The sequence below is a fragment of the Ogataea polymorpha genome, assembly GCF_001664045.1.
Source record: "Ogataea polymorpha strain NCYC 495 leu1.1 chromosome Unknown OGAPOscaffold_6, whole genome shotgun sequence".
NCBI classification, from domain to species: domain Eukaryota; kingdom Fungi; phylum Ascomycota; class Pichiomycetes; order Pichiales; family Pichiaceae; genus Ogataea; species Ogataea polymorpha.
In genome coordinates this window covers 50485-77532 of record NW_017264703.1, presented here as the reverse complement: position 1 = coordinate 77532, position 27048 = coordinate 50485, and the positions used below count along the sequence as shown (strand labels likewise).

At 51.9% G+C, this 27048-nt stretch overlaps 18 protein-coding genes across 18 annotated transcripts; 12 read left to right on the top strand and 6 right to left on the bottom strand.

The window, feature by feature from the left end:
- Positions 1–913: 913 nt before the first annotated feature.
- OGAPODRAFT_95184 (uncharacterized protein) lies at positions 914–2734 on the top strand (the record flags this gene model as incomplete). The annotated part of the gene is made up of 1 exon (XM_018357697.1): positions 914–2734. One exon carries the CDS (start codon positions 914–916, stop codon positions 2732–2734), a length of 1821 nt encoding a protein of 606 aa, XP_018209075.1.
- Positions 2735–2822: 88 nt separating this feature from the next.
- OGAPODRAFT_17064 (uncharacterized protein) lies at positions 2823–4260 on the top strand. Its single transcript, XM_018354857.1, has one exon. It carries the CDS (start codon positions 2830–2832, stop codon positions 4156–4158), a length of 1329 nt encoding a protein of 442 aa, XP_018209074.1. The 5' UTR covers positions 2823–2829; the 3' UTR covers positions 4159–4260.
- A 26-nt stretch (positions 4261–4286) lies between these two features.
- OGAPODRAFT_17063 (uncharacterized protein) lies at positions 4287–5221 on the bottom strand. The gene has a single exon (XM_018354856.1). The coding sequence runs from the start codon at positions 5160–5162 to the stop codon at positions 4422–4424; it is 741 nt and encodes a 246-aa protein (XP_018209073.1). The 5' UTR covers positions 5163–5221; the 3' UTR covers positions 4287–4421.
- On the top strand, positions 5176–6885 carry OGAPODRAFT_17060 (uncharacterized protein). The gene has a single exon (XM_018354855.1). It carries the CDS (start codon positions 5438–5440, stop codon positions 6845–6847), a length of 1410 nt encoding a protein of 469 aa, XP_018209072.1. The 5' UTR covers positions 5176–5437; the 3' UTR covers positions 6848–6885.
- A 38-nt stretch (positions 6886–6923) lies between these two features.
- Positions 6924–11231, top strand: OGAPODRAFT_17059 (uncharacterized protein). Its single transcript, XM_018354854.1, has one exon. It carries the CDS (start codon positions 6930–6932, stop codon positions 9795–9797), a length of 2868 nt encoding a protein of 955 aa, XP_018209071.1. The 5' UTR covers positions 6924–6929; the 3' UTR covers positions 9798–11231.
- OGAPODRAFT_102013 (uncharacterized protein) lies at positions 6924–11312 on the bottom strand (the record flags this gene model as incomplete). The annotated part of the gene is made up of 1 exon (XM_018353083.1): positions 6924–11312. The coding sequence occupies one exon, from the start codon at positions 11310–11312 to the stop codon at positions 9816–9818; it is 1497 nt and encodes a 498-aa protein (XP_018209070.1). The 3' UTR covers positions 6924–9815.
- Positions 11313–11402: 90 nt separating this feature from the next.
- On the top strand, positions 11403–12824 carry OGAPODRAFT_14134 (uncharacterized protein; the record flags this gene model as incomplete). The annotated part of the gene is made up of 1 exon (XM_018353408.1): positions 11403–12824. One exon carries the CDS (start codon positions 11403–11405, stop codon positions 12822–12824), a length of 1422 nt encoding a protein of 473 aa, XP_018209069.1.
- A 26-nt stretch (positions 12825–12850) lies between these two features.
- On the top strand, positions 12851–13636 carry OGAPODRAFT_77511 (uncharacterized protein). The gene has a single exon (XM_018356339.1). The coding sequence runs from the start codon at positions 13015–13017 to the stop codon at positions 13627–13629; it is 615 nt and encodes a 204-aa protein (XP_018209068.1). The 5' UTR covers positions 12851–13014; the 3' UTR covers positions 13630–13636.
- OGAPODRAFT_17054 (uncharacterized protein) lies at positions 13637–16331 on the bottom strand. Its single transcript, XM_018354853.1, has one exon. It carries the CDS (start codon positions 15226–15228, stop codon positions 13660–13662), a length of 1569 nt encoding a protein of 522 aa, XP_018209066.1. The 5' UTR covers positions 15229–16331; the 3' UTR covers positions 13637–13659.
- Positions 15813–16328, top strand: OGAPODRAFT_14131 (uncharacterized protein; the record flags this gene model as incomplete). The annotated part of the gene is made up of 1 exon (XM_018353407.1): positions 15813–16328. The coding sequence occupies one exon, from the start codon at positions 15813–15815 to the stop codon at positions 16326–16328; it is 516 nt and encodes a 171-aa protein (XP_018209067.1).
- OGAPODRAFT_17053 (uncharacterized protein) lies at positions 16278–17895 on the top strand. Its single transcript, XM_018354852.1, has one exon. The coding sequence runs from the start codon at positions 16493–16495 to the stop codon at positions 17810–17812; it is 1320 nt and encodes a 439-aa protein (XP_018209065.1). The 5' UTR covers positions 16278–16492; the 3' UTR covers positions 17813–17895.
- OGAPODRAFT_95173 (uncharacterized protein) lies at positions 17883–18919 on the top strand (the record flags this gene model as incomplete). The annotated part of the gene is made up of 2 exons (XM_018357696.1): positions 17883–18794; positions 18850–18919. The coding sequence occupies 2 exons, from the start codon at positions 17883–17885 to the stop codon at positions 18889–18891; spliced, it is 954 nt and encodes a 317-aa protein (XP_018209064.1). The 3' UTR covers positions 18892–18919.
- Positions 18920–18937: 18 nt separating this feature from the next.
- Positions 18938–20060, bottom strand: OGAPODRAFT_95172 (uncharacterized protein; the record flags this gene model as incomplete). Its single annotated transcript, XM_018357695.1, has 1 exon — positions 18938–20060. The coding sequence occupies one exon, from the start codon at positions 20058–20060 to the stop codon at positions 18948–18950; it is 1113 nt and encodes a 370-aa protein (XP_018209063.1). The 3' UTR covers positions 18938–18947.
- Positions 20061–20164: 104 nt separating this feature from the next.
- OGAPODRAFT_17052 (uncharacterized protein) lies at positions 20165–21320 on the top strand. The gene has a single exon (XM_018354851.1). The coding sequence runs from the start codon at positions 20260–20262 to the stop codon at positions 21298–21300; it is 1041 nt and encodes a 346-aa protein (XP_018209062.1). The 5' UTR covers positions 20165–20259; the 3' UTR covers positions 21301–21320.
- Positions 21288–23623, bottom strand: OGAPODRAFT_17051 (uncharacterized protein). The gene has a single exon (XM_018354850.1). The coding sequence runs from the start codon at positions 23295–23297 to the stop codon at positions 21339–21341; it is 1959 nt and encodes a 652-aa protein (XP_018209061.1). The 5' UTR covers positions 23298–23623; the 3' UTR covers positions 21288–21338.
- Positions 23624–23682: 59 nt separating this feature from the next.
- On the top strand, positions 23683–25652 carry OGAPODRAFT_17050 (uncharacterized protein). The gene has a single exon (XM_018354849.1). It carries the CDS (start codon positions 23720–23722, stop codon positions 24836–24838), a length of 1119 nt encoding a protein of 372 aa, XP_018209059.1. The 5' UTR covers positions 23683–23719; the 3' UTR covers positions 24839–25652.
- OGAPODRAFT_50808 (uncharacterized protein) lies at positions 24920–25624 on the top strand (the record flags this gene model as incomplete). The annotated part of the gene is made up of 1 exon (XM_018355678.1): positions 24920–25624. One exon carries the CDS (start codon positions 24920–24922, stop codon positions 25622–25624), a length of 705 nt encoding a protein of 234 aa, XP_018209060.1.
- OGAPODRAFT_14125 (uncharacterized protein) lies at positions 25644–26984 on the bottom strand (the record flags this gene model as incomplete). Its single annotated transcript, XM_018353406.1, has 1 exon — positions 25644–26984. One exon carries the CDS (start codon positions 26982–26984, stop codon positions 25644–25646), a length of 1341 nt encoding a protein of 446 aa, XP_018209058.1.
- Positions 26985–27048: the final 64 nt, after the last annotated feature.

Below are 27048 nucleotides of genomic sequence, written 5' to 3'. Positions count from 1 at the left end.
CTTCCACGCGTTAACTTATTGGGTCCGGTTTTTCCTTGCACATATGCAGACTGTTTTTGGGGTGGGAGGTGTGAATGCCAATTATCTCCACCAAATTCAGCTTCAGCTATTATAGGAAACACGTCTCTCGCGCTCACAAAGATCTCAATTCTGAAGTGGCCACAAGAGAGAAGTCAACGTTGGTGAACCAGTGCCCTTTGGTCCTAGGTATGTCGCTTGTTTGCACAAAACGCCTCGTAGGCTGTGACGCCCATACGCAAATTGGGTTACGCCAACACGAACAACCTGCAGCTCTATTATCTTGACAAGTGCCCGTTTATCATTTTTTTTGCACTTGCCGCATATGCATGATCAAATAGGGAAATCCATGGAACACGACGTCTAGTGAAGGTATGCGGTGGAACTCTCATCCTTAAACGCGTACGCTGGTGATCACCAGCAAGTGCCTCTTCCAAGTTAGGAAACCATTGTTCCTCGCATGCGTCTCATTGGGGATTTTTAACCACTTCCAAGGCATGCGACGATCATAATGCGCATTTTCTGTACCTTGCTCGGTTGGTTCTCGGCCTTTCGGCATTGTTATCTTGTTTGTTACACCGGTATGCTCCGTCTGTTATTGCCGCAACGCTGTGCCAATGTTGGAAACTCGTGCAACAACCACGATAGCCTCTTGCCGCAATATACGAGCCACTTTTATTCATGGCCCCTCTGCCATCTTTGCAGCTGTCTTGCCAGTGCTAATCTTTTCTGCCGAATGCGTGCCTATTGTGCCACAGATTGAGGAGAACGTTCACTCGCTGTGACCGATATTATTTTCACTCACAACAACCCTGCACGCGGCCGCCCATTAATTTTAGCTCCGCCTTGGAAAACCCTACACCGTGAAGATCCCTCTTATCTCTTGTTCCATACCATGTCGAAAAAGGGCGTCCCTACGCTCCGTGCGGGCAACTCTGCCATGTCACGCATTGCCGATGTCCCCATACAGTGTCTTGCCACATGCTCAGTCCTTGAGGCGGCGTGTTTGATGAACGACGGGCGCAATCACTGCATTATAATAAACGATCCCGCTACCGGTAAGCTTTGCGGTCTGGTCACCGCCAAAGACCTTGCTTTTCGAGTGGTGGCCAGCCAAATGCCCTTTACAACCTCCGTGCGGCAGATTATGACTCCGAGTCCGTACATTATGTCGGCGCGGGCAAGCACAAACGAGGCCCTGCGGTTGATGGTTACGAAGAAAATACGTCACCTGCCGCTGGTGGACGACAGCGGCAGTGTTGTGGGGGTGCTAAACATTACGAAATGCTTCTACCATGCGATGATCAGGCTTGAAAAGATGGCCGACGAGGCGAAAACGCTCGCGTCTACATTTAATGACCTAAAAGAGGCGTCTCTCGAGCTGGAAACAAGCAAGTATTTGCTGGTGCAGCGCGGAGACGGCGAGTCAGAGACACAGGATCCATCAGAGACTTTCTCAAGCAACGAAAACTTGATGGATCTGGGCATTTTGCGCCGTAAACAAAAAATTGTCAAGGATTTAAAGAGACTTATCGATGTGATGACGCAGCCCAATCTCAAGAGTGTTCTCGAGGATCCGGATCTGGAAATATTGCCTCCGCTGCTTATTGGCACGAAAACCAGCGTTTTGGACGCTGTCAACCTGCTCAAGGAGAAAAATGTGACGGCGCTGCTGGTTTGCGAGTCTCCGTCCGCTCCTGCCCACTGCAGCCACATAATTGGAATCCTCACCAGTAAGGATGTTGCGTTCCGGGTGCTGGCAAGCCATATTGACCCCAAGTCCACGAGCATAGCACGGGTCATGACCCTAAGACCCAACTTCGCCGACGAAACGTTGGAAATCCACACTGCGTTGCGACTAATGTTCGAAGGAAAGTTTCTGAATCTGCCAATCAAGAATTCCGATGGCTATGTTACCGGCCTGGTGAGTGTTTTGCAGCTTACTTACGCCCTGCTTAAAACTCTTGACGGGTCCACCGAAACTGCCGAAGATCTACTAGAGGCAGACAATACATCTATAAATTCTCTCGATAATGGGCCCGCGTGGAATCAGTTTTGGGGATCACTGGACCAGCCGCTGAGCACCATGGAAAGCACCGAGAAGTCATCTAGAAGAAGCTCCTACCACTTGCCACGCAAGATGACCCGCACCAACTCCAGTAACGATACGCCAATTCAGAGTGTGCCGTACATTGGACCCATCAAACGCAATTTATCCGAGCAGTCCTCGTTTGAGCGAACGTTGCCGCCTCCACAGGCCTTCAGCAACGCTTCGTCTGCAACTGTATTTGAGCCAAGTGCACTAATTGATGCTCCAGAAACTTTGAAGTCAAAACCACGGGAGGCCAAATACAAACTGAAAATCAAGGAGGACTTGGGTCTGGGCTTTAATAATAAAATATACAAGATCAAAATTGATCCAGACTCAATCGGCAGCGTTGCCGACCTCTTCCACACTCTGACACACAAGATATACCATAAGGTGAATCTCAGTCGCTCAGAATATAAGTTCGACCTTGGGTACATCGACGAGGATGGAGACTTGATATCTGTCGAAAAAGAGGAGGACTTTGAGAATATTATTGAGCCCAAACGCATCTACTTTGTCCTGGAAATCCGCAGGAAGTATCCAAACCCCTCTGTCGATGCCATGACGCTGGCGCTGGCCGCTGGATGCGTGGTGATTGGGCTCTACCTGGTGAGAAGATATAGCTGAGCTAATGTTTGGTTGACGCACTACTACCGGAGTACTAATGTTTCGAATATATTTTTTTATAAAGAAAAAAAAATTTGCCCTTATAAACCTTTAGCATGTCGACAGCCGCACAATTACAACTGCCTGAAGAGACGTTTCAGCAGCTGAAGCAACAGCTGAGCGCCAAGCTTGCCGAGATGAACGTGACAGAAGACTCTGAGTACGTTGCAGAGTTCATTTTAGTGCTGATATCAAACGACAAGAGTCCCATGAGCATCATGGAAGAGTTGAGTGCTTTATTTGGTGACATCATCACGTTGGAGTTCATTCAGAGCGTTTTTGGTGAGATCCAGCGATTAAGAAATGGCGGAGTCGCCCCTGAAGAACAACCACAGCAACCTATACAAGAACCAACCGAGAGACAACAAGTGCGCTTTGACGAGGCTCCTCCATCAGAAGGCATGGAGGGCGTCAGCCGGACAAGTGCTCCAACAGGACCGCGCTCATTTGTGGAAAGAAAGAATGGAAACGGAATCTCAAAGTCCGCCAATACAAACGGAAAGAAGAACTTTGCGTTGAAAAATCAGAAGAATTTCATGCAGGCAATGAACTTGGCGATGATGAACAACGGACAGATGGCCAACTTTGCCACGCGCAAGGCGAATGGTAGATGCAAGGACTTCCCTCATTGCCCGAACAAAAACTGCCTATTCATGCATCCTACAAAGCCATGTTTTGCTTATCCAAACTGCCCAAATGCTCCAGGCACATGCAGCTATTTACATCCTGGTGAGGATGATGAGCTGATGGCTGAGCTGGAGAAGACGAGACAAGAGAGACTGGCGAAGTTGCAGAACGGCAACCAGAACAGGTTTATGAACCAAGTCTCGCAGCAGATTGGCATGCAACTGCAAAATACGGGGATCACGCTGTGCAAATTTGGCGCTGTGTGCCAAAAGGAGCTGTGTCCGTTTGGACACCCTACACCTGCCAATAAGGATGCCAAGGTGATTGTCTTGCAATGGTGTACGGACAATAAGAACTGCGCAGACCCAGAGTGCCAGAAGGCCCACTCTTCGCCAAATTACAAGCCTTCCGAGGCGCAAAGTGCCGCTGCTGCTGGTCCAGAAAAGACGTTGGAACAATGCAAATTTGGAGCTTACTGCAAAAACTTCCGTTGTCCAAAGCGTCATGCTACAAGTCCTGTTATCTGTCGTGACGGCGCCAATTGCACGCGGATCGACTGCTACTTCACCCATCCTATCGACGAGGACTGCAAGTTTGGAGTGAACTGCAAGAATGCAAAGTGTCCGTACAAACATCCCGAGGGACGCGAGCTCAACTTGGCCAAGAAGAATAATGTCTGGGTGAATGAGCACGTGCATCCGAGCCAGCGTCCATTTGCTGTTCCTGAAGACCAGGTGATGGAGCATGCGCAGACCTAACGAGTGTATATTAGCGTAAGAATATTTTTCGATGGATTCCATCATCTGTCATTATAATGTTTTGGCTGTCACACAGGTAGAAAGCATGGCCGTTATACTTTTTCGATTCAATCAAGTATATAGGATAATTTTTTTAATTTTATTTTATTTCATTTTATTTTCAGGAAATCACTGAATTAAAGGCAGACAACGAGCCGCAGAGTTGGTTTTTTGCAAAGCGGCCACCTTCTACAGCTCCATCTAAACAGAGATATTACCCATACTTAGTATCTCTTCTTGGTAGCCAGAGCCTCATCGGCGTAGACGTCCAATGGAGAGTCGGTAAGAGCGAACTCCTTCCACAAGCTAGGAGTCAAGAAACCGTAGGTAGAACCAATGGCAGCGAAACAAGCCTTCAAAGTGTTCTCAGTAGTTCTGGTAGAACCAGAGGAGGTGGTGTAAATGTCCTCGATACCGGCGAATTGCAACATGGTCTTGACGGCTGGAGAAGCAACAATACCGGAACCTCTTGGGGCAGGGATCAGTCTGACGTTGACCGAACCACACTTACCAGAACACTTGTTGGCAATAGAGTGAGGAGCACCAAGGTTGGAGCCCCAGTAACCTCTTCTGACTGGAATCAGAGCCAGCTTGGCAATGATGATGGCACCTCTGATGGCAGTGGCCAACTCCTTGGCGACCTTGATACCAAGACCAACGTGGCCGTTGGAGTCACCAACGACAACGACGACCTTCATTCTGGTTCTTTGACCAGCTCTGGTCTGCTTTTGAACAGACAGAACCTTCATGACCTTGTCCTGGAGACCTGGAACAAGCTCATCAATGATTTGGTACTCCTTAACTGGCAGGGAGTGGAGGTAGATCTCCTCCACGGAGGTGATTTTCTTGGCCTTCACGAGTCTTCCAAGCTTGGTGACTGGGACCCAGCTCTTCTCGTCATCTTGACCTCTTCTGCCTCTTCTTGGGCCTCTTCTTGGACCGCCTTGTCTTGGTGCACCGGACATGACTATAAGTGTGTTATTGACGTCGGAATGTTACGTGGAAAGCCGGGGGTAGTGGTTTTCAATCGACGTTGATGATAAAAAATAGGATGAAAAGCTGAAAAAAATTGCACCGGAGTGGACTCTCAGGTCGAGTCATGTGACTGGTCTTCAGGGTTCGCGTGCCCTGCGAAAAAAAATTATTCATTTTCTTTATCACATGACTACTCCTAATCGACTGGACGATCGACCGTGACTAATTACAGGAAACCCTGAATAATTAATCTTAAATTATTACCATGACGTCTCCAGTTCCGATTTCGATGCTGAGCAACTCGCTCAAACAGACTAGCCTCGCCACCTCTCCCAACGCGGTCTCTACCTCTCCAACCAACTCCTATCTCGACCAATACCGCCCGAGAACCAAATCCATCACCAAAAGCACCAAGACTCTGAAGCCATTTTCCACAGGTGACATCAAAATCTTGCTTCTCGAAAACGTGAACCAGACAGCCATCGATATCTTTGGCGCCCAAGGCTACCAGGTCGAGTTCCACAAAACTTCGCTCGGTGAGGAAGAGCTGATCGAAAAGATCAAGGACGTGCATGCCATTGGTATTCGTTCCAAGACCAAATTGACGGCCAATGTGCTGAAACACGCCAAAAACCTGCTTGTTATCGGATGTTTCTGTATCGGAACTAACCAGGTGGACCTTGAATACGCCGCTGAGGCCGGTATTGCGGTGTTCAATTCGCCGTTCTCCAACTCCCGTTCCGTGGCAGAGCTCGTGATCTGTGAGATCATTGCTCTTTCCAGACAGCTCGGCGACCGCTCGATGGAGCTGCACAATGGTGTCTGGAACAAGGTCAGCGCCAAATGCTGGGAAATCCGTGGAAAGACTCTGGGAATTGTCGGCTATGGCCACATCGGCTCCCAGCTGTCTGTTCTCGCTGAGGCTTTCGGTATGAACGTCATCTACTACGACGTGTTGATGATCATGGCGCTCGGCACGGCCAAACAGGTCTCTTCTCTGAACGAGCTACTTGCCAACTCCGACTTTGTCACCCTGCATGTTCCAGAAACTCCAGACACCAAAAACATGATCTCGAGTCCCCAGCTGGCCACCATGAAGGACGGTGCGTACCTGCTGAACAACGCCAGAGGCACGATCGTGGACATTCCAGCTCTGATTGACGCCCTGAAGGTCGGAAAGCTGGCCGGTGCCGCCTTGGATGTGTATCCGCACGAGCCCGCCAAAAATGGCCCTCTGTTCAACAACGAGCTTAACGAGTGGACTTCGGAGCTGCAGTCTTTGAAAAACGTCATTCTCACCCCGCACATCGGCGGCTCGACAGAAGAGGCCCAAAGCGCCATTGGTGTCGAGGTGGGCACTGCATTGACCAGCTACATCAACGAGGGCTCCTCGATCGGCGCGGTCAACTTCCCAGAGGTCTCCTTGCGCGGTCTTGATCTGGACCAGGAGAACGTTGTCAGAGTGCTGTACATCCACCAGAACGTGCCAGGCGTCCTGAGAACTGTGAACGAGATCCTGTCCTCGTACAACATCGAGAAACAGTTCTCCGACTCGAGAGGCAACATCGCCTACCTGATGGCCGATATCTCGGGCGTGAATGTGCAGGAGATCAAGTCGCTGTATGAGAAACTGGAAAACACCCCATACAAAATTATCACCAGACTGCTGTACTAAACGTACTGAGTGTTTATAGACGTTTGGCTAGAAAATAATTTGACTCTCAATTTTCTTTATTTTTAATTTTTTCAGTGGCAAAATGACGGCAATCACTTCTGCGGCCCCATACCTCTCGCTTCTGGAAGAACACGATCCAGACCTCAAGGTGTACGCTTTGAGGTCGCTGAACAACGTGGTCGACCAATTGTGGGCGGAGATTGCGAACAACATCGCCGAAATTGAACAGCTGTACGAGGACGAGCAGTTCGCCAACAGACACCTTGCTGCGCTGGTGGCCTCGAAAGTGTACTACAATTTGGGCGACTACGACTCCTCTGTGAAGTACTCACTGCTTGCGGGCAAGGAATTCAACGTGGACGAAAATACAGAGTACTCTCAGACCATTGTATCCAAGTGCATCAACCAGTACATCTCGCTGTCGCGGGCCAATTTCTCCGACGAGAAGGTGGCCATTGACCCGCAATTGAAGAGTATTTTTGAAACAATGGTGCACAAGTGCGTTGTCCAGGGAGAGCACAAGCTCGCTTTGGGAATTGCCCTCGAGAGTTACCGACAGGACATTGTTACGTCCATAATCGATACACTGGCTAAGGAAAGCAACAGCGAAGAGATCGTTTCCAGCCTGATTGGCTACATCCTCACCTGCTGCACCACTGTCTCCTACAACATTGATTTCCGTACCCGAATCCTAAACTCTCTGATCTTGACCCTCGTCTCCTTCAACAACCCAGATTACACCATCATCACCAAGATCATCGTGCAGCTCAACGATTTCAAGCTTGTTCGCAAGATCTTCAAGGACCTTATGGGCTCGCACGAAAAAGCACTTATTGCCTTCCAGATCGCCTTTGATCTCGTCAGCGTCGCCTCGCAGGAACTGCTCACAAAAACTGCAGAAATCATCGACTCGGATCCAGATCTGGATAAGTCGAACAAAAACGTGGTCAAGCTCAGAAAGATCCTCTCCGGGGTGCCAACATGTGACTTAGACATCACGTTCCTCTCCGACAACAACAATACCGACATTTCGATCCTCAACACTTCGAAAAAAGTATTGGACGGTAGAAATTCGATTTTCCACTCTGCAGTGACATTCCAGAATGCCTTCATGCATGCTGGAACTACCGACGACTCGTTTTTCAGATCCAACCTCGAATGGCTTGGAAAGGCCAACAACTGGTCGAAATTTTCGGCAACTGCAGCACTGGGTGTTATTCATAAAGGAAACCTGTCTCAGGGCAGGACTGTGTTGCAACCATATTTACCAGGAAGTACGCCTTCACCATACACCAATGGTGGATCTCTCTTTGGCTTGGGCTTCATATATGCCGGCCACGGGGCAGAGGTCATTGAGTATCTTAGAAAAATCGTGGTTGATAACAGCAACTCCGCTGACAACAAGAACACAGATATCATTTTGCATGGTGCATGTTTGGGGCTTGGTGTGGCTGCCATGGCTCTTGGAGATGAGTCTATTTACGAGGAGCTGAAAACAATATTGTACACCGACTCTGCGATTTCTGGTGAGGCCGCCGCCTTTGGAATGGGTCTTGTGATGCTGGGATCCGGAAATGAGGCAGCTATTCACGACATGTTGGCATACGCCCAGGAAACTCAACACGAAACCATCATTAGAGGTCTTTCGATCGGTATAGCTCTTCTTTGCTACGGAAAGGAGACAACAGCCGAACCAGTGATTGAGAAACTGATAGAGCATCAGGACTCCATTCTTCGATACGGTGGATGTTTCACATTGGCTCTGGCCTATTGTGGAACTGCAGACAACAATGCAATCAGAAGACTTTTGCACATTGCCGTTTCCGACTCCTCGGACAACGTGAGAAGAGCTGCTGTGATGGCGCTTGGGTTCATCTTGCTGCGTGATTACACCACCGTCCCCAAGATTGTCGAGCTGCTTTCTGAATCCTACAATCCTCACGTGAGGTACGGCACTGCCATGGCGTTGGGAATTTCATGCGCTGGTCGCGGTCTGCAGGCAGCCATCGATGTGCTTGAACCTTTAACCAAAGATGCTACAGATTTTGTTAGACAAGGTGCCACAATTGCGAAATCTATGATCTTAATACAACAGAATGAAAAGACTTATCCCAAAGTGAAGGAATTTAGAGAACAGCTGGTTAAGACGGTGTCCAACAAGCACGAGGATTCTCTCGCCAAATTCGGTGCTGCACTGGCCGAAGGTATTTTAGATGCTGGCGGAAGAAATGTCACTATCCAACTAGAGCATGCTCAGACCAATACACTGAACATGAAAGCAATTGTGGGATTGACTCTGTTCTCACAGTTCTGGTACTGGTTCCCGCTTACCCATTTTCTTTCGTTGTCGTTCAGTCCAACTGCCATTATCGGTGTCACGGAGGACCTGAAGGTGCCGAAATTCAAGATCAACTGTCATACCAAGCCAGAGGTCTTCAGCTATCCTCCTAAGTCCGAGGCCCAGGTGGAAAAACAACCAGACAAGATTGCCACGGCAGTTCTTTCGACTACTGCCCGTGCCAAAGCCAGAGCTGCAAAGAAAGACAAGGCTAAGAAAGACGCTAAGGATGAAGATAAGATGGATCTTGATGAAAAGAAGGAAAAAGTGGAGGACGAGAAAGAGAAGAAGGTTGAGTCTGAGGCCACCAATGGTACCGCGGAGACGCAGCCAGAATCCTTCTATGTGAAAGAGCCGTACCAGTTTGAAAACATGACCAGAGTTGTGCCTGCTCAACTTAAGTACGTCACATTTTCGAAGAACGAGAGATTTGTCCCGGTGAGGAAGTTCAAAGGAATGGGAGGAATCGTTGTTTTGCAGGACCTGTCTCCAAACGAGCCATTCGATAGAATCAAGACCGTGAGAGAAAAGAGCAATACTGAGGCTCCTGTGCCCGAACCATTCACCATTGATCCAGAGATCGACAAAGAGTTATTTGAAGAGAGCGAGTAAGCGATTAATTGGAGGTTTCTATTTGAATCTACCAAGGGCTCCTTCGAGAACATCCTTCTCGGGTTGGATGCCCTTTGAGAAATCGTGTTTCTGTTTCCTGAGAATTTTCTCTCTCTCAAGAGCACGCTCGATGCGCTTGGCCCTCTCGTTGATGACGTTTTGACGCAGCTTCCGTTTGGCTTTGCGGACCGTGGAGTTCTTGCCCTTGACCTCGGGCTTGATCTTCTTTTCGATCTCCTGTCCAGGTTGCGAGGGTTGCAGCTCCGCAAGGTCTTTAGCAGTGAGTCTTTTAGATGGAGCGCGCTTATCAACGCTACCGATCACGTTAGGGTCCAGCGTGATCATGTCAGGCTGCAGTTTGTTGAGCAAAGATCTGACCTCGGTCTGTTGTCGCTGTTTTGCTGTCTCGTACGGGTTGACTTCGAGTGCATCAAAGTTGGCCTCTCCGGCACCCGGCACAATAACAGAGGAGATCCCTTTACTATGTCCACAGCCCAATATATCCTCGAATGGCACAAACCTCGTGGTCTGGATCTGTGAAGCAGGGATCATGTGATTCATGTATGGCGAGTTCTGGTGGGTTTTCAAGAAGTTCCAGACCGTGATATGGGGCCCCCAGCCCACAGAAACCAGACCCTTGTCGGAAATGTCCACCGTATTAGCTTGTGTTGGAGTGTAATATGAATCTATCTCTTTAAAATTGCGAATGTCCCATAATTTGAGCGTTTTGTCTGCTCCTGCAACGACCATGTGCCTTCCGTCTCTGTTGATCGCAAGGGCCCGCACAGGCCCGCGACAGGCAAGAACTTTGGCCAGCGGAGTGGGCATGCTGGGCGACCACAGAGTTACCTGGCCATTGGCATGTCCTAGATGCATCACCGCGTTCCACGGGTTCTGTCTCATGCACTGAGTGGGGCCCAGCTTCGTGCGATGCTCAGCCACCAGCTCTCCCGTGGACACGTCGTGGTACTTGAGGAACCCGGTGTTTCCTGATGACGTAAGCAAGAAATGGTAAGGGAGGAAATCGAGGAGTGTGGAGTCGATATGCTGTTTGAGTCTATGAAGTTCCATTCCTGTTTTGTCGTAGATGAAGACGTATTTTTTCTGCGCGACGGCAAAGTACTGGTTATTGTGCAAATATTTGACCGCATGCACGGTTTCGTTGAGATGCATTTCGCAGTCCAGTTTGCCCAGTCTCCAGTCAAACGAGGCCACATGACCCTTCTTGCCTCCTATAAGTAGATCGCGACCGTTCCTCGAGTAATCCAGCGTGTAAGGGCCAAATTCCTCCAGCTTGAGCTCGAATCGCTTGTTTGCTGTTGCCTGATCGACCTCCTTAACTATATCGTCTTGCACAAACTTGTAGGTTTTTTCCATGCCCTCGGCTTCTAGGAATCCTGCATCTTCCTGGAGCAGAATTTCTGTGTTTTTGGCTGACCGCACCGCATCTCTATGTTGCTGATCGAGCCTCTTGAGGTTGGCGTTGAGCTTTTTGTCTTTGGAGTAGACAGCCATCTAAAAGATTTTTGCTGATAAATTTTTTTTTTGTTCACAGCCTTGAGCGCTTACAAGAAAAAAGGGCAGGGAATTTCCTGCCAAGTCAATATGGGGTTTTTCTTTTGGAATAAGGCCAGACCCGAGGTTATCGCGGCTGAACCAACTGAAAATAAGCATGATGACACGGATGAACTTGCTATTTGTGACACCAGCGCTGTTGTGTCTACGAGATCCTCCAAGTCTTCCAAGACGCTTGGAAGAAGGGGCACCTTAAAGCGATTTTTTAGCATCAAACGCAAGCCGCTGGAGGTTGAGCCTTCAAATACAACAGAGACAGCTGTGAATTCTATAGTGGACTCTTTTGAGTGCGGCAATGGATCGTACTCATCATATGACGAGACAAGAACTACCAATTACAGCGGGATGCAGAGCAGCCCAGAGCTGGACAATACAGACGAGTATCCTCATTTGAGACGCAAGGACAGTAAAAAGAGACACAGCCGGATGTCGAACTATCTTAAAAGCAGGGAGCCAGCTAACAAAATGGAAAAGAATCCTCTTCCCATACAACAGCTATTCCAGCTGGAATTTGAGGACATAGACAATCAAGAAAACACTTATTTAGAGAACAAGGACTGCTTTACAAAGAAATCGCAGAAAATAGGACTCAGAAGGTCCCTTTCGAAGCTGTTTAGTAAAAAGGATAAAGTGAAGACAGAAGGAAACATATCTGTACAAGACTTTTCAGACAAGACCAAGCCTGATCCGGTTCCTAATTTTAACTTCCGGTCACTGAGGCTCAATGATACACTTCACAGTATAAACAAGAGACCAGAGTCGCCTAATCTTGCCAATGTGGCTGTCTTCCCGACTGTCTCGAAAATTATGTGCTCGTTCGGAGTGGAGTCGGAAACAAGCACCCAATTCGAGGTGTTTGAGCTCCACAAGGCATCAAAGATGCACCTAAACTCTGTGTGGAATGTGTGGGGAGAGTTCGTGTCCACAAGCAACGAGGATGCTAAGCTTCGCAACAGGGTCATAGATAAGGTGTGGAAAGCAAAACAACTCAACAAGCTGGCCAACAGGTGCAGCGAGCTGTTTCTAAGCGCTCCGCAGTGCGGAACATCTGAAGAGAACCGTATTCATATTTTCAAGTTCGGCCTGTCTCCACGCTATAGAAAAGAGCCACTGCTCTACAACAGCGGGCGTGTCGTGATCCGCATCCCGTCAGAAAAAGTCGACAAGGTGTGGAGGTCAACTTTGGATATTGTCTTGAAAGAGCAACTTCTTTGGAGCAAGCTAGACAACAATGTCGTGGGAATTACTTGGAAGAGGGCCCCTAGCAGGCTCGAATACAGCCTTATTCTTTGGCTCACAAAGGAGGGCTACGACCACGATAGCGTTTCAGCGTTGATGAATGAGGTGATGCTCCTTTCACCAGATGAGTTGAAGCCGCTGTTCACATACTCAAAATACTATGTCAATGCGGACCACACCTACCACGCGATAGATCTGAACGAAAAAAATTAGAATTATCCAAAATATGTCTGAGCTGACGGCGGCCGAAAAAAGGCGTCTACTGAGGGAAAGACGGCAAGCCAAGCTTGCAGCTACATCTTCTGACAGACTGGGGAAAATTACTGGCACTGTGGGGTCTCATTTGCCAACAGAATCACCGTTGTCTGCTGAGGATCCTGCAGTGTCAGACATAAGCGAGGCGATGACTCCTGCCACCGACGGAAGTAGCGGTGACGCAGAGCTGTCGATGGACAAGTTATTAGAAAATATGCTAAGCCAAAGCCACAACCACGATGTGCCGTCCATTCTGCCTGAGGATTTCATGAAGACCATGTCGTCTATTCTCCCTTCAATGAACGATGAGTCCTCAAAGCCGACACCTGCATCACAGAAGAAACTGTCAGATCAAGAGACTCGGCTTGATGAGTACAACAGGTACCAACTACGAAAGTTCAGACTTGGCTTTACGGTCCTCAGATTTGTGAGTGTTCTCACGCTGGTTTACTTCAGACTCGTGGGGTACACTTTGTTCTACCCGTCATTTGAGCGTCTAGATCACGGGTACGGCAAGGTAGATCTATGGAACTGGTTCACCATTCTCGAAGTGTTATATTCGGTGGTCTACGTGCTCGTTTACAGGTATCTTCCTCAAACACGGGAGAACTCTATTTTCAGCATCATCGAAGGGTTTGTGCCACAGCACTACCGCGGCCGGTTTGAGATGGTTGTCAAGTACAGGGACGTTGTTGTGTTTTGGATCAACGACTTGTCGGTCCTTATTTTAGCGCTGGGCTGTCTAGCGTGGCTCAATAATTAGAAAAGCACGAATTTTAAAAATTATTAATGTCTATTTATCGTCCTCGCCAACTACTTGCATCCAGGTCTTGTTTTCTCTTTTCAGCTCTTCGGTGATCTCATCTTTGATCTTTCTGGCAAGGCCCGGGCCCTTGTAGGCAAAGGCAGTGTATAATTGGACAAAAGTGGCCCCTGCTCTGGCAAAATCCAGTGCGTCTTTTCCAGAGCTGATTCCTCCACATCCAACGAGAACGAGGTCACTGTCCTTTGTATGCTTTCTAAGCAGTCTAAACGCCTTCAATGAGATCTCTTTTAATGGTTTACCAGACAATCCACCAGCCTGGTTGACGAGGGTCTCGTCGGTGGTGAGCATTTTGTCCTTGGGTCTCTGGATCGTGGTGTTCGACATAATAATCCCATCAACCTTGGCCTGCTTCGCAGCCTTGGCAATGGACTCGATTTCCGGCTCTGTCAGGTCTGGTGCGATTTTCACCAACACGGGAGGTTTGGTAGCTCTGTCCGTGATTTTTCCAGGTAGCATGTTTCTTTCTGCAACCACCTGAGTGAGCAAATTGGTCAATTTTGCCTCGTTCTGCAAATCACGCAAACCTGGCGTATTCGGCGACGACACGTTGATCACCAGCACGTCCGCGTACTCGCCAAACCGCTGCACGCCAGTCACATAGTCCTGAACCTCGTCGCCCGTCTTGTTCTTGCCGAGATTGACGCCCAGCAACTTGTTGTCTCTAAACGAGTTGTTGGCGCAGCTTGGGTTTTTCGCAAACAGCTTCTCATAGCGCTGGCGCAGTCTGCCAAGCACAGACCAGTGACCCGAAGAATTGAACCCGTATCTGTTGATCACCGCGTCGTCCTTGCCCAGCCTGAAAAACCGAGGGGCAGGGTTACCCGGCTGAGGAAATGGGGTGACCGAGCCGATCTCGACGTACGAGAAACCAAGGTCAAGCAGCGGATCAATGGCTTCGCCTTCCTTGTCAAATCCCGCGGCCATCCCCACAGGGTTGGAGAGAGTTTTACCGAAGACCTGCACCTGCAGCACCGGGTCGTCGACGTCAGCCAACAGTCTGGGAGAAAGGCCGTATTTGAGCATGAAAACGCCGAATCTGTGGCCTGTTTCTGCGTCAGTGAGCAGCCGAATCAGTGGGCACCACACGTACTCGTTGATGGCAGATCGGGCATCCAGCGAGTAGAGACCCAGGCCGACGGCCAGAACGAGGGCTGTGTTGGGAATGAGACGGGCCTGTCGGGCCTTGCGGAACGACGATCGAGAGCTAGCCCGTCGGAATTGAGATGCTGCTCGCGTGGGGACAGATGCCTTCAAGGCGCCTGGGAAGTGGCTAAAGAGACCAGTTCGGGAAAACATAAGAGAATATTTACAGGACGAGATATTTAAATAGCTGCACAGCCGAGAAATGCTACTTATTGGCATTGCGGACTCTTTCCCAGGCGGAGGCAGGACGAGCTGGCTGCGATTGCGGAGATGGGTCCGCCAGGGGATCGGCGTCGAACGGCGAGTCGGGAGAGGTTGTTTCTGTGTAGACTGCGGCCGGCTGCTTGGTGTCGGTTTCGCCGTGTCTGAGCTTGGCCCAGGCAGAGTTCTCATCGCCCTGGTCGGCTAGCCGGCTCTGGACTTCTCGCGGATCCTTGATCCGCAATTCGGGGTGTTTGGCAGTCTCTGCAAAGTAGGAAGACCAGAAATAGCTCCGAAACACTCCGTGCGGTGTATGTTGAATAACGTTGTAGATTTTGGACTCTGAGCCGTAGTCGTCCTTGGCCTTCTGCACTTCTCGCCGGTAGAGTGCTGGCGCGCCAATCCAGGTGGCGGCCATGCTGCCCAGCACGCCTCCCCATCCCACACGCATGGCATTAATCTTGTTCCCCTTGCGGAAGTAGGCCGGCAGACCCATGCCCGCCAGGAGACCCAATGTGGAGCATCCCATAACGAAGAACGCGGTTTTCTGGAAGAAGCGCTGCAATTGGTGTCGCTCGTCGACAGTCAGCTCGTGCTCCGCGTCGTAAAACTCAATGGCACGATGCTGGGCCTCTTTGAATTCGGGCGAGTTCGTGTCGATGTTCATCTAATGTGGCAAGATAAAAAATGCACAAGCGGGTGCGTCAAATAATTTTGCAGTTCCGAGCGGAGCACATTATATAAAAGCTGGCACGTAGCCCTCCCGAAATTAAAACATGTCATTGCCAAAAGCCGACGTTCCAGCTTTGAAACCAGTTTTGTTCTTCGACCTCGACATCGCAGAGGCACAGCCTATCTTCAAGAACAAGGCCAGAGCGTACACCAAGGTGGACGTTCTTGGGGGCACCATCAAGTCACTCGATCCCACGCTGCCCTTCGATGCCAAGGTCATCAGCGGCTTCGACAACATCAGCGGCTACGAGACGGCTCCTTCGGTCGGCAATCTCGACTGCACCTTGTACCTGGATCTGGGAAACAACAACAAGGGCATTGTCCAGTACCTTGGCGTGGTGAGGTTCGAGGGAGAGACAAACAGGGTGCTCGGCAAGGAGACCACCAACATCAGTTTTGCGGACGGCTACGTCACGTGCCAGCCTCGGTTCGAGCTCGACGGTAACGCGTCCAAGGAGACGTGGGTGCACAGCCACATTTTCGTCGGCAAGGGCCGTTTCCACAGAGAAGCAAACGGCGCTCTCAAGGTCCAGTACTACGTCTACACTTTTAAGGAATAAATATATAACGAAATGCTTTTTCTGGTTTTCTGCCATTTTTAAAACACGGGCGCTGCCGGACGTGTGACGCACATTAAAGACTCTAACGAGCTGTTTACCTTCGTAAGGTGCACAACTGTCTCCATCTTTGTAAAATACGACGCTACCACGCTGGTCCTGGTTAAATGAACGACCAAGACTACTCGAGTCCGTCGCAGTTCGAAATGGGTCCCTATGAGCACTTCCCAGAGCCGGGAGGCTTCCATCTGGAGGACTCGGACACCCTCCGGTTGCCGCCCCAGACGGCCGATACGTCGACAGAAACAGACACAAGCAAGAACGCAGACGACAATGGCGGCCAGACCCGGCGCTCGCGCGCCTCAGGCGAGATCCTGGCGCTGCTGGTTGCCGAATTCAACAAAAACTCAAACCCCAATACCAACGTGCGGAAAGAAATCGCCCTTCGGACAGGAATGACTGAGAGGTCTGTCAGGATCTGGTTCCAGAATCGCCGCGCAAAGGCCCGCAAATTGGAGAAGCTGCATCAGAGCAATGGGTCCGTCCGCGGGCCCCAACACCCCCTCCACACGTCCGAGGTGTACGAGTCGCAGAGCCGCGAGCCGTCGCTCAAGGACCTCGCCAACCACGTCAAAGTCGGCACCGAGATTAACGAGAAGTACAGTCTCATCGACTGCATCTCTGTGTCTGTGGGTCCATGGCAGCGCATCAAGTCAGGCCATCTGGACCCGGACGCCTTCAAAGACGTGCCGAATCTGAGTCCCCGCGTCGTGTACAAGCTGATGGCCACCACAGACCTGCTCATCATGCTTTCGAAAAAGGACCACGAGCTCAACTACTTTTTCTCGGGCGTCTTCCAGAACGAGAAAGTGCTCTTTAGGATCTTCTTCCCGCTCGCCACGGTGGTCACGTGCTCGCTGCTCAACTACAGAACACAGAAACCGGAGCAGAACGACGTCTCGCGAGAGGCCTCTGCACAGCTGCAACTGCAGCTCGCGGCCCCGCCGAAGTTCGCGGTGCATTTCCTCAAGGATCTTAATACAGGCAAGGAAAACCACAACCAGTGGTCGGTTTGCGAGGACTTCTCGGAGGGCCAACAGGTGGTGACGGCGTTTGTCGGCGAGGGAGGCACCGAAATCCCGCACATACTCACAGGAACGCTGGAGTGCTTGCAGTACCTCAACACATTTGTCGGCACAGCCACCAAGCTGGGTCGGCCCTCATCGTTCCCGGGACCTACCACAGAGCATCCGATTTTGATCTCGCCGTCTCCATTCAACGATGAGCCGTCTTTTGCGCCTCTACAGCAGGACGACCTGCGGCTGCTCCGAATAGACGAGCCACCGCAGCTGGAATTGTTCGATGGCCACTATGACGACTCGGGGACGCCGCGGAACGACCTGCTGATCACCAAGCCGAAATCCGAGGACGATAAGGAAGACTTCATCTACTTGGACCAGGGGAGCGAATGGACAGACAATATATAGCCAGCTCTTTTTTGATTACGTCAGCATTTGACCACTCAAGGGCTCCTACCTAGTCGAAAAAATAAAGTTAATGAATACGAAAATAAAGAGCGAGAAGGAAAAGGAACATGACTCTCCGGAGGTCACAGACGAAGACGAGTACGATTCTGAGGACTCGTCGGCCTCATCATCAGACGAGTCGTGTTCTGAATCGTCGCAGGAGTCGGAGTCGGAGGTGTCAAAACGCGAAATGTCAGAACGCGAGCAGTTTGAGCTGCAGGCGAAATATCGGCGGCTGGACCGCGCGCTGTTGCAGCAGCGGACGGAGATTGCGCGCGATAACGGCATTCAGGTAGTGTCGACGTCTCTGGACATTGCGGATCAGCTTTTTTCCGAGACCAAGACGTCGATCCAGTCGAATATCGTGGCCAAGGACGCGGCCACGTTGAAGGAGATCGGATTACAGGCGAAACTAGCGACGCGGAACTTGAAGTTGGGACGGTCCGAGCGCGTTTTGAACTTCAACGAGTTCTGCAGCAATTTTCTGCGATTTTTCGCTGCCGAGGACGACGTGGTCGATGTAGACTCGCCGATCGACCGCGGAATGGCCCGTTTTGACTGGCTCAAGGCCGGGCTGCTATACAGCAGCTGCTCACGGCGCGTGCCGAGCGCCGAGTTCCTGCTGGGACCGCTGGAGATTACGCGAAAGACGCGCATCTCGCGGCCGCGACTTCAGGACGATTCCAAGAGCGGTGTATCCAGGACGGCCAGCAAACGCAGCGCGTCCGAGCTGATGGAACAGGACCGCCAGGACGATACGACGGCAAACTCCGAGCGCTGTTTCCGCAAACTGCGCACGCTCAACATGGCCCGCAAAAACCTGTTTGAGTTCTTCATCGACCCAAAGTCTTTCGCCAGGTCGGTCGAGAACCTGTTCTACACAAGCTTCCTTATCAACCACGGCAAGATGATTCTGGGCCACGACGCATCGGGCGTCCCATACGTGCAGGAGGCTAACCCAGAAACCTTCAAAAACCTGCCCCGCTACGTCAACCGAGACGACTCCAAATCGCACATCATATTTAATCTTGATCACGTGACCTGGAAGGGCCTGATCGACCGGTTCAATATACAGGAAGCTTTTTTATAGACACAACTAGACTTTGTACTCGTCCAGCTCGCACAGAGGCCACTTGCGCACGACGCTTTTCCCGATTGGCGTCCTCACGCCGCTTTCGTACAACTCTATGCCTGCCCAGCCAATCATCGTAGCGTTGTCGGTGCACAGCCGTGGCTCTGGGAAGTGGAAGTGCTTAATTTCCGGCAGCTCGGCGCGAAGCATGGTTCGCAGCATCGTGTTTGCCGCGACTCCGCCCGAGCACACAAAGCTATCGACCTGAATGTTTCGGAGCCGCATCGCGAGCTTGATTTTGGCCACCATGTGCCGGAACACCGTCTGCGCAAGACGGTACCCTGCGCGGGCTTTTTGGGCGTCCGTCAGCGTCCCGTCGGGATAGTACTTCGACATATTGGTGCGCACCTGCGAGATAAACGAGCCGAACGAGTACGCCAGCATGTCTTTGCGGCCAGGGACATTGAGCAAGGGCTCTTTGATGTCGAAGTCGACTGGCTGGCCCCATTCCCGGCTGTGCTGCTCCAAAAACGCTGCGAGCTCCTTGCCGATCATATTACCGCGAAATCCCAGCTCACGGCCGCACTTGTCGAGCGCATCGCCCGCAGCAATGTCAATCGTGTCGACGAGGATCTCGTGGTCCACCAGACTGCGGCTCAGCACGCACATTGTGTGGCCGCCGCTAGCCATGAGGCTGAGGAACGGGAACTGCGGTTCCTGCCCGTTCGATGCGAGTCGCGGCGTCAGCAGGTGGCCCAGCATATGGTGGACGCCGACGAGCGGCACATTCCACGCGATGCTGAGCCCCTGGGCCAGCTGGTAGCCGCCGACGAGCGAGCCCACCATGCCGGGGCCACGGGTCGCGCAGACGAGATCCGGCCGATCCAGGCCAGTCCAGCCATGCTTGGCAAGCAGCTCGCTCGTGAGCACCGCCACCTGCGTCCTGTTGTGTACTGCAGCGTCCGTGGGGATCACTCCGCCGGCGTGCGCAGAGTCCAGCGTGTGCTTGCTCTCCTCGACGACACGGGGCGGCCGTGCGGGATCAAACCTGTCAAGCAGCGCCACACACGCGTCGTCGCACGAAGTCTCGATTGCCAGCACGCGGTACGTGCGCGATTGGTGCCAACATCGAGACATTGTCCTGAGTCTTAGCATGGCTGTGCAAGAGATGTAAATTTTTGCAACGTCGGGTAAATCACAAAATATTTGATTATTTTATATTTTTGGTGTACATTGAGCCACATACCTTCTTCCCCGGTCGGCGCATAGTATCACGATTTGGACTGTACCGTGTATGAACAACTAGCTGGTGACATATAGAGCACATCTACACTCCATGTCCAACGTGCTGTCGACATCCAACATCGCTGTGCCAGACCTCGAGACCCACAACAGGCCGTTGTCTACGGGAGGCCAGATTCCGCAGGACGCTCCCAGCAGGGCGCCCGAAACGTACCATCCACGTCTTCTGCACTGCTTTTTGGCGGGCGGGATTGGCGGAATGGTGGGTGACTCGCTGATGCACTCGCTGGACACCGTCAAAACACGGCAACAGGGGGCCCCGAACGTGGCTCGGTACAAAAACACCATCCCGGCATATCTGACGCTTCTGCGCGAGGAGGGCCTGCTGAGAGGCCTCTACGGTGGGTACGGGGCGGCCATGCTGGGCAGTTTTCCCAGTGCGGCGTGTTTTTTCATCACCTACGAGTTCACCAAACGAGTCGCGATAGATGAGTACGGTCTGAACGAGACCTTCACGTATTTGGGCGCGGGATTTCTGGGCGACTTTGTGTCGTCGATTTTCTACGTGCCGTCGGAGGTGCTCAAGACCAGACTCCAGCTGCAGGGAAGATACAACAACACGGTCTTTCACTCTGGCTACAACTACACAGGAACGTTCAACGCCATCTCGACAATCATCCGCACCGAGGGATGGCAGACCCTTTTCTACGGATACAAGGCGACGCTAGTGCGAGATCTACCCTTTTCGTCGCTCCAGTTTGTGTTTTACGAAAAGTTCCGACAGTTCGCATACCAAGTCTCTCACCGGTCCGCGGATCACGACCCGCTCTCGCTTTCCATGGAACTGCTCACAGGTGCTGCTGCCGGCGGCCTTGCAGGGACGTTGACCACGCCCCTCGATGTCATCAAGACGAGAATGCAGACGCAGAACAAGAACGCCTCGCCGCATGACCTGCTCACCTCCAACTCCATCCTCCGCGGCCTGTTCACCGTGTACCGCAACCAGGGCGTCGTGGGGCTGTTTAGCGGTGTGGGGCCCCGCTTTATCTGGACCAGTGTCCAGAGCAGCGTGATGCTGCTGCTATACCAATTCTGTCTCAGAGCGTTATCTACAGGCGAATTGACCTTCGCATGACATAGATTGTACATACAATAGACACCTAGATTCCATTTCTAGCACCGTTCGAAAACCCGGTACAGGCCCGGCAGGTTGGCGACTTCGACCACGTCCCGAGCGAGCCCTGCGTGCGGAATAAGCCGTTTCTTTAACAGAGGGCAGATCGTCGTCTCGAGCACCTCGCCGATCTTGCTGTCGTTGTCGGCGGCTGCCGGCACGTAGAGCAATGCCAGCTGCTGTAGCAGGCCACCAAGACACTTTTTCTCGTCCTCCCAGTCTAGCTTCGTGCCACTTCTGTACAGGAACAGGCCCAGTTTTGAGAGATCCGGCTCGTAGCCCTTCACCAGTAACGGCAGAGTTGCGATTTTCGGATTTTGTGCGTCGTCGTCGATCTCAATGGAAAAATATTCCTTCAACATGTCCCTCATCTCTACGAAAATCTCCAAAACTTGGTCCTTCTGGTCGGTGAGCCCGCTTTCCAGCAGCAGTTCTGCAATGCTGACAGGCTGAGAAAGTCGCAAACAGCCGAAATTGCTGAAGTCGGCAAGCCCGATCTGGTAAAACAGCTCGTAGCACAGAGCTCCGTAATCCGCGATGTACAGCTTCACGTCGTGCTGGAAACACATCAGCCGTTTCAGGGAGTCGACAACGCCGATAAACGTTAGCTTTGAAAACACCTCCGTCAGATTGTTGTCTGCCGCCTGCCCCACCTCCTCTTTAAGCTCGAAAATGCTTTTGAGCCTCACTTTTGCGCGCTGTGTGCGGCTCGTCGGGTTGTCGACGCTGTCGACGCTGGTTTTCTGGCTCAGATACGTCGTCAGCGTCGGCTGCGAGTAGTCTGTCCGCACCAGCTTGTGCTCACTCGGTCGCTTGTACTGGCCTAACGACGGCAGCGGCCGCAATTTTCTCGGTGTCGAAATTGCAACGTCCTCGGTGGCTGCACGTTTGGGGCCCAGAAGTAGCTGCTGGGTCAGAAACGTGCGCGAAACGTCTGTGTTGGCAAGAATCTGCGCAATTTTTTGTGTAACATGGTCAACTATCTCGTCCTCAAACAAAAACCGCACCTCCTGTTTCGTGGGGTGGACGTTCACATCCACGTTCACCGTGTCCAGTTCCAGCGAAAGAAACACAAATGGCTTGTGTCCCTTGGGAAGATAGGTGGTGTATGTTTGAGCAATTGCTCTGCGCAGCGGTTCGCAGCTGACGAGACGACCGTTTATGAAGAAAATCGGTGGTGTGCTCTTCTTGTTGTCGTAATTGACATTGGTGATTAGTCCGGTGCATTTCAAAAGACCATAGTCTGTATGCGGCTCAACGTCGAGCTCCAGGAGCTGGCTGGCGACGGCAGAGCCGTAGATTGCGCGCACACGCTCTTTTTGGGACATGCCCGAGCGCAAGGCGATGTCGTTTGCTGCGGTGCCGTACTTTTTGCAAGTGAACCCCACGTGGGTTGCGTGGATGGCATACTTGCTCACAATGTCAACTATTTTGGCGTACTCCTCGGCTGGCGACCGCAACGAGTGGAGCCGGGACGGGAAGTTGTAGAACAGGTCTTCCACCACTAGCGTGGTGCCGTCCGTGCCGGCGACAGGCTGCGGCTCGGGCGTGCGCGGGTCCAGACGGCCGGCCTCGTAGCGACACTTCCACGCACACGGACTGTCGCGGGTCCTGGTCACGAGCGACACATGCGCTATGTGGGAGATACTCGCGAGGGCTTCCCCACGGAAGCCGTATGAGGCAATATGTTGGAGGTCTTCGAACTTGCGCAACTTGGACGTGGTGAACCGTTCACATACGATCGCAAGGTCGTCCTTCGCGATGCCGACGCCGTTGTCGGTGATCTGCAGCAGCTTGAGCCCGCCCTCTTTGCACGCCACGTCAATGGAAGTGGCCTGAGCATCGATCGAGTTCTCCAGCAGCTCCTTGAGCGCGCTGGAGGGGGCAAGAACGACCTCGCCCGCGGCAATCCGGTTCACGACGGCCTCGTCTAACGGCCTGATGCGCGGAGCAGTCATAGATGCGTAATAAACTTTTTTTCAAATAACTACGCGAGCCCACGTCGATCGGCTCTGTATCGTCTCACGGCCTGCATCGCCAGCGAGGGCGCCACCCGCAAGCATTGCAAAGGACTAAGAAGGTGCCAGGCCGTTCATTTTGTTCGCTGGAGCTATGAAGCGTCTGCAACAAAGAACGCCTCTACCTGGTCCTGTACGCACTTCACCAAACGTCACCAAAAGTTCCGAGTTGGGTAATAGTTGCATGATGGTCCGTTTTAAAAATTTGCAACAGAGTGTTGTTTACTAATATTTGCCATCAGGTGCATTATTAACGCGAGCACGCCTAATAGCCTCGAGTCTGGTTAGTTGATCGGTCACTCGAAAGGTCTGTGTAAAATTCCATATTAGTTTGGTTGCTTTCGCTTGGTCATTACGTCATTATGACATCACTGCAAACTGAGGCCAAGGCATCCTCTGTGGGGTCCCCCACGTCAAACGGGTCCGGATCCACGTCCGGCAGAAAGACGCTCGATTTGGAGCCAAACCCTTTCGAGCAATCGTTTGCTGGCCCCACGGAACAGGGCTCGTTGGCAAAGCCCAAACAAGCCAACCGCAAGGATCCCAAGCTCCACACCTCCACCTCCCCCCCGGTACTGACGCCCGGAGGCACCCGACGTACAACCACGTCCAACATGCTGCCTCCCCTGCCAGGTATCATGTCACCCGGTGCGCCCTCAATTCCCGGCACCCCAGGCATGTGGTCCAGCATGTTCCAGGGCCCGTCCCAGCAAATGTTGCCATTTGCCTATCCCGTGGGGCCATCTGCAACTACAGGGTCTAATGGGGCACCCCCTACGTCATCTCAGCAACAACAGATGTACAACCAGATTATTGCTAATGCAAAAAGAACAGGCCTTACTCCAAACGAGAGCTCATTGCGAACAGGGCTCACTCCAGGAAGTAACAACTCTCTCGCAAACCACAACTATAACATGCTCATGTCGTCAGGCCCTTTCACACCTGGCGGCCTCTCCTTCCTCAACATGCCTCCGGTGAAAACCGAGGACAAGCACGAACCACACGAGCCAGCTTCGCATTCGGCACCCTCTGCTCCCGCACCAGAGACAGGCGAACCGAAACCAAAGAAACAAAAGACAAAGAAGACCAAAGAGTCCACAGAGCCCACCTCTGAAAACGGCTCCAAAAACGATAGCCAGGACGAGGAAAAGAGAAAAAGCTTCTTGGAAAGAAACAGAATCGCTGCGTCAAAGTGCAGACAGCGAAAAAAACAGATGGTGCAGAAGATGCAACAGGAACTCAACTTCTATTCTGCGCAGTACGACACGCTGACCCAGCAGGTCGCCGCCCTGCAGGACCAGGTCAAGACGTTGCACTCCATACTGTACAGCCACAAGGACTGCCCGACGCTGACGGAGCAGATGGGCGGCGTAGAGAATACCAACAACGTGCTCGGGGTGTTTGCGCCCGTCCACATGGTGCCAGCGGTGCCGCAAATGATGCTCGTACAAGATAACTCTCGACAGGAGGGCCCCAAGTGAGCACTACACCCGTGCACCAGAAGGCGGTATAGACACCAGCTAATTTTTCGGAAACCGTCCACCTCCTTCTTATCGCTGAGAATGTCGTTTGGCTACGTGAAGAACGCGGGCAAGTTTTTGTGCATTGGCCGCAACTACCTGGCTCACATCAAGGAGCTGAACAATGCCAAACCGTCCGAGCCGTTTTTTTTCCTCAAGCCAAAGTCGTCTGTGCTTCTTCCTAAACAGGGGCCGGTGCTAGTGCCTCGAGGCACCGTTGTCCACCACGAGGTGGAGCTGGCCTGTGTTGTCGGGAAGACGCTCAGAGACCTTGACCCTGCTAGCTTCACGCCCTCGGACGCCCTAGATAGCATCAAGGGTTACGCCTTGGCAATTGACATGTCTGCCAGAAACGTCCAGGACGAGATGAAGAAGAAGGGGCTTCCCTGGACGATTCCAAAGGGGTTCGATACATTTATGCCCTTATCTGGGTTCATTGGAAAAGACCAAATTACAGACCCATACAACGTGGAGCTGAATCTGACGGTGAACGGCCAGACTCGTCAAAAAGACATGACAAATTTGATGATATTTTCTATCCACCGCATTTTGACCACCATGTCGTCAATCATGACCATCGAGGAGGGTGACGTAATCCTCACAGGTACGCCAAAGGGCGTTGGGCCAATAGTTCCAGGAGACAAAATCGAGGCCTGGGCCGAGGTTGACGGCAAAAGACTACCAGAGAGTGTTTTGGAGTTGGACGTGGCCGAGAAGCCTGGCCCGTATTTCTACCAAACTAAATAATATAACTGTATATCAATATCTAGTGTCCTAGAAAATGGAAGTCGCTGACTCCTGGGATATCCTGGGGTTGCAGCTTCAGCAGCGTCTGGCAGCATTGCTCAAACGACGAGATCATTGCGTCGATTTGGTCTCTTGTCACCGTGAGAGGGGGACAAAACCTGACCGTTCTGTCGTGCACCTGTTTGCAGGCAATACCCATTGCGCGCATGAACATACACACGTGCCAGACGGACATGTTGTTCTGCGCCAGTAGCTCAACGTTGATGTCGACACCCGCAATCAAACCAACACCTCGCACCTGCTCGATGAGGTCGTACTTGCAGCAGAGCCGATCGAGCTCGGCGAGCATGTGGGGGCCCTGCTTGGCCACGTTTGCGCCCAGATCCTCTTCCTCGTACACTTTGAGGGCCGCCAGTGTGGCAGCACACGCGATGGGCGAGCCGCTAAAAGTGGCTCCGTGGGAGTTGGGAGCAATGGAGTCCATGATCTCGCTGGAGCTGCACACGACAGAGCACGGGTACAGGCCGCCGGAAATGGATTTGGCGGAGATCAGCACATCCGGCTTTGAGTTGCTCGTGTTTTCATATCCCCACCGTTTGGCCCCGCAGCGATACGACCCCATCTGCACCTCGTCAGCACACCATAGTACATTGTACTTATCACACAGTGCTCTCACGCCGTCTAGGTAGCCTGGATTAGGTGGGAAGATTCCAGCCTCGCCCTGGATGCTTTCGATGATGATTCCTGCAATCTTGTCCCCCTCCAGCTCGAAACACTCCTCGAGTGCTTCCAAATCGTTGAATGGCAGCATTTTCCCGTCGCCATAGGCAGGCCCCACTTTGGGGATGAACGGTCCGTAGTTGGCGCGCGCGGTCGGGTTGGTAGAGCCGGAAGTAACGCCGAGCAGCCTGCCGTGGTAGTTTTTGGCCACCATCATAACCTTTGCCTCGTCTTGAGGAATCTTCTTTTTCACGTACCCCCACGCACGACACAGCTTGATCGCAAATTCAACGGCCTCCCCACCTCCGTTCAAAGTGAGCACGCGCTCAAAGCCAAAAGCCTTGCACACTTCTTCACAGAATTGGGCATACAGCGAGTGCGTAAAGCCACGTCCAACCAGTGAGCATTTTTCATACTGGGCCTTAACGGCCTCCAGAATCTTGGGGTGGTTGTGGCCGGTGTTGACGGCCGAATACGCGGCTCCAAAATCCAGGTACTCGTTTCCATCGACGTCGGTCACGTGAATGCCAGAGGCAGAGTCGAAGACGATCGGCACAGGAGTGTAGTTATGGGCGGAGTAGGTGCGCTCTTTCAGAAGCAATTCGAGCGATTTTGGCGAGGCGGTGATTTTGAATGTCATTGATGATAAGGCGGAACAGGAGAGGGGGAAAAGGACAAAATACTCATTTATAAAACAGGGATCT

Bases quoted from the DNA above. Each gene is read 5' to 3' on its own strand.
- OGAPODRAFT_17052 (XM_018354851.1), top strand. From the start codon at position 20,260: ATGTCCAACGTGCTGTCGACATCCAACATCGCTGTGCCAGACCTCGAG.
- OGAPODRAFT_17053 (XM_018354852.1), top strand. From the start codon at position 16,493: ATGAACGACCAAGACTACTCGAGTCCGTCGCAGTTCGAAATGGGTCCC.
- OGAPODRAFT_77511 (XM_018356339.1), top strand. From the start codon at position 13,015: ATGACTCCTGCCACCGACGGAAGTAGCGGTGACGCAGAGCTGTCGATG.
- OGAPODRAFT_17060 (XM_018354855.1), top strand. From the start codon at position 5,438: ATGACGTCTCCAGTTCCGATTTCGATGCTGAGCAACTCGCTCAAACAG.
- OGAPODRAFT_17064 (XM_018354857.1), top strand. From the start codon at position 2,830: ATGTCGACAGCCGCACAATTACAACTGCCTGAAGAGACGTTTCAGCAG.
- OGAPODRAFT_17051 (XM_018354850.1), bottom strand. From the start codon at position 23,297: ATGACTGCTCCGCGCATCAGGCCGTTAGACGAGGCCGTCGTGAACCGG.
- OGAPODRAFT_17063 (XM_018354856.1), bottom strand. From the start codon at position 5,162: ATGTCCGGTGCACCAAGACAAGGCGGTCCAAGAAGAGGCCCAAGAAGA.
- OGAPODRAFT_17054 (XM_018354853.1), bottom strand. From the start codon at position 15,228: ATGAGAACTCTGCCTGGGCCAAGCTCAGACACGGCGAAACCGACACCA.
- OGAPODRAFT_17059 (XM_018354854.1), top strand. From the start codon at position 6,930: ATGACGGCAATCACTTCTGCGGCCCCATACCTCTCGCTTCTGGAAGAA.
- OGAPODRAFT_17050 (XM_018354849.1), top strand. From the start codon at position 23,720: ATGACATCACTGCAAACTGAGGCCAAGGCATCCTCTGTGGGGTCCCCC.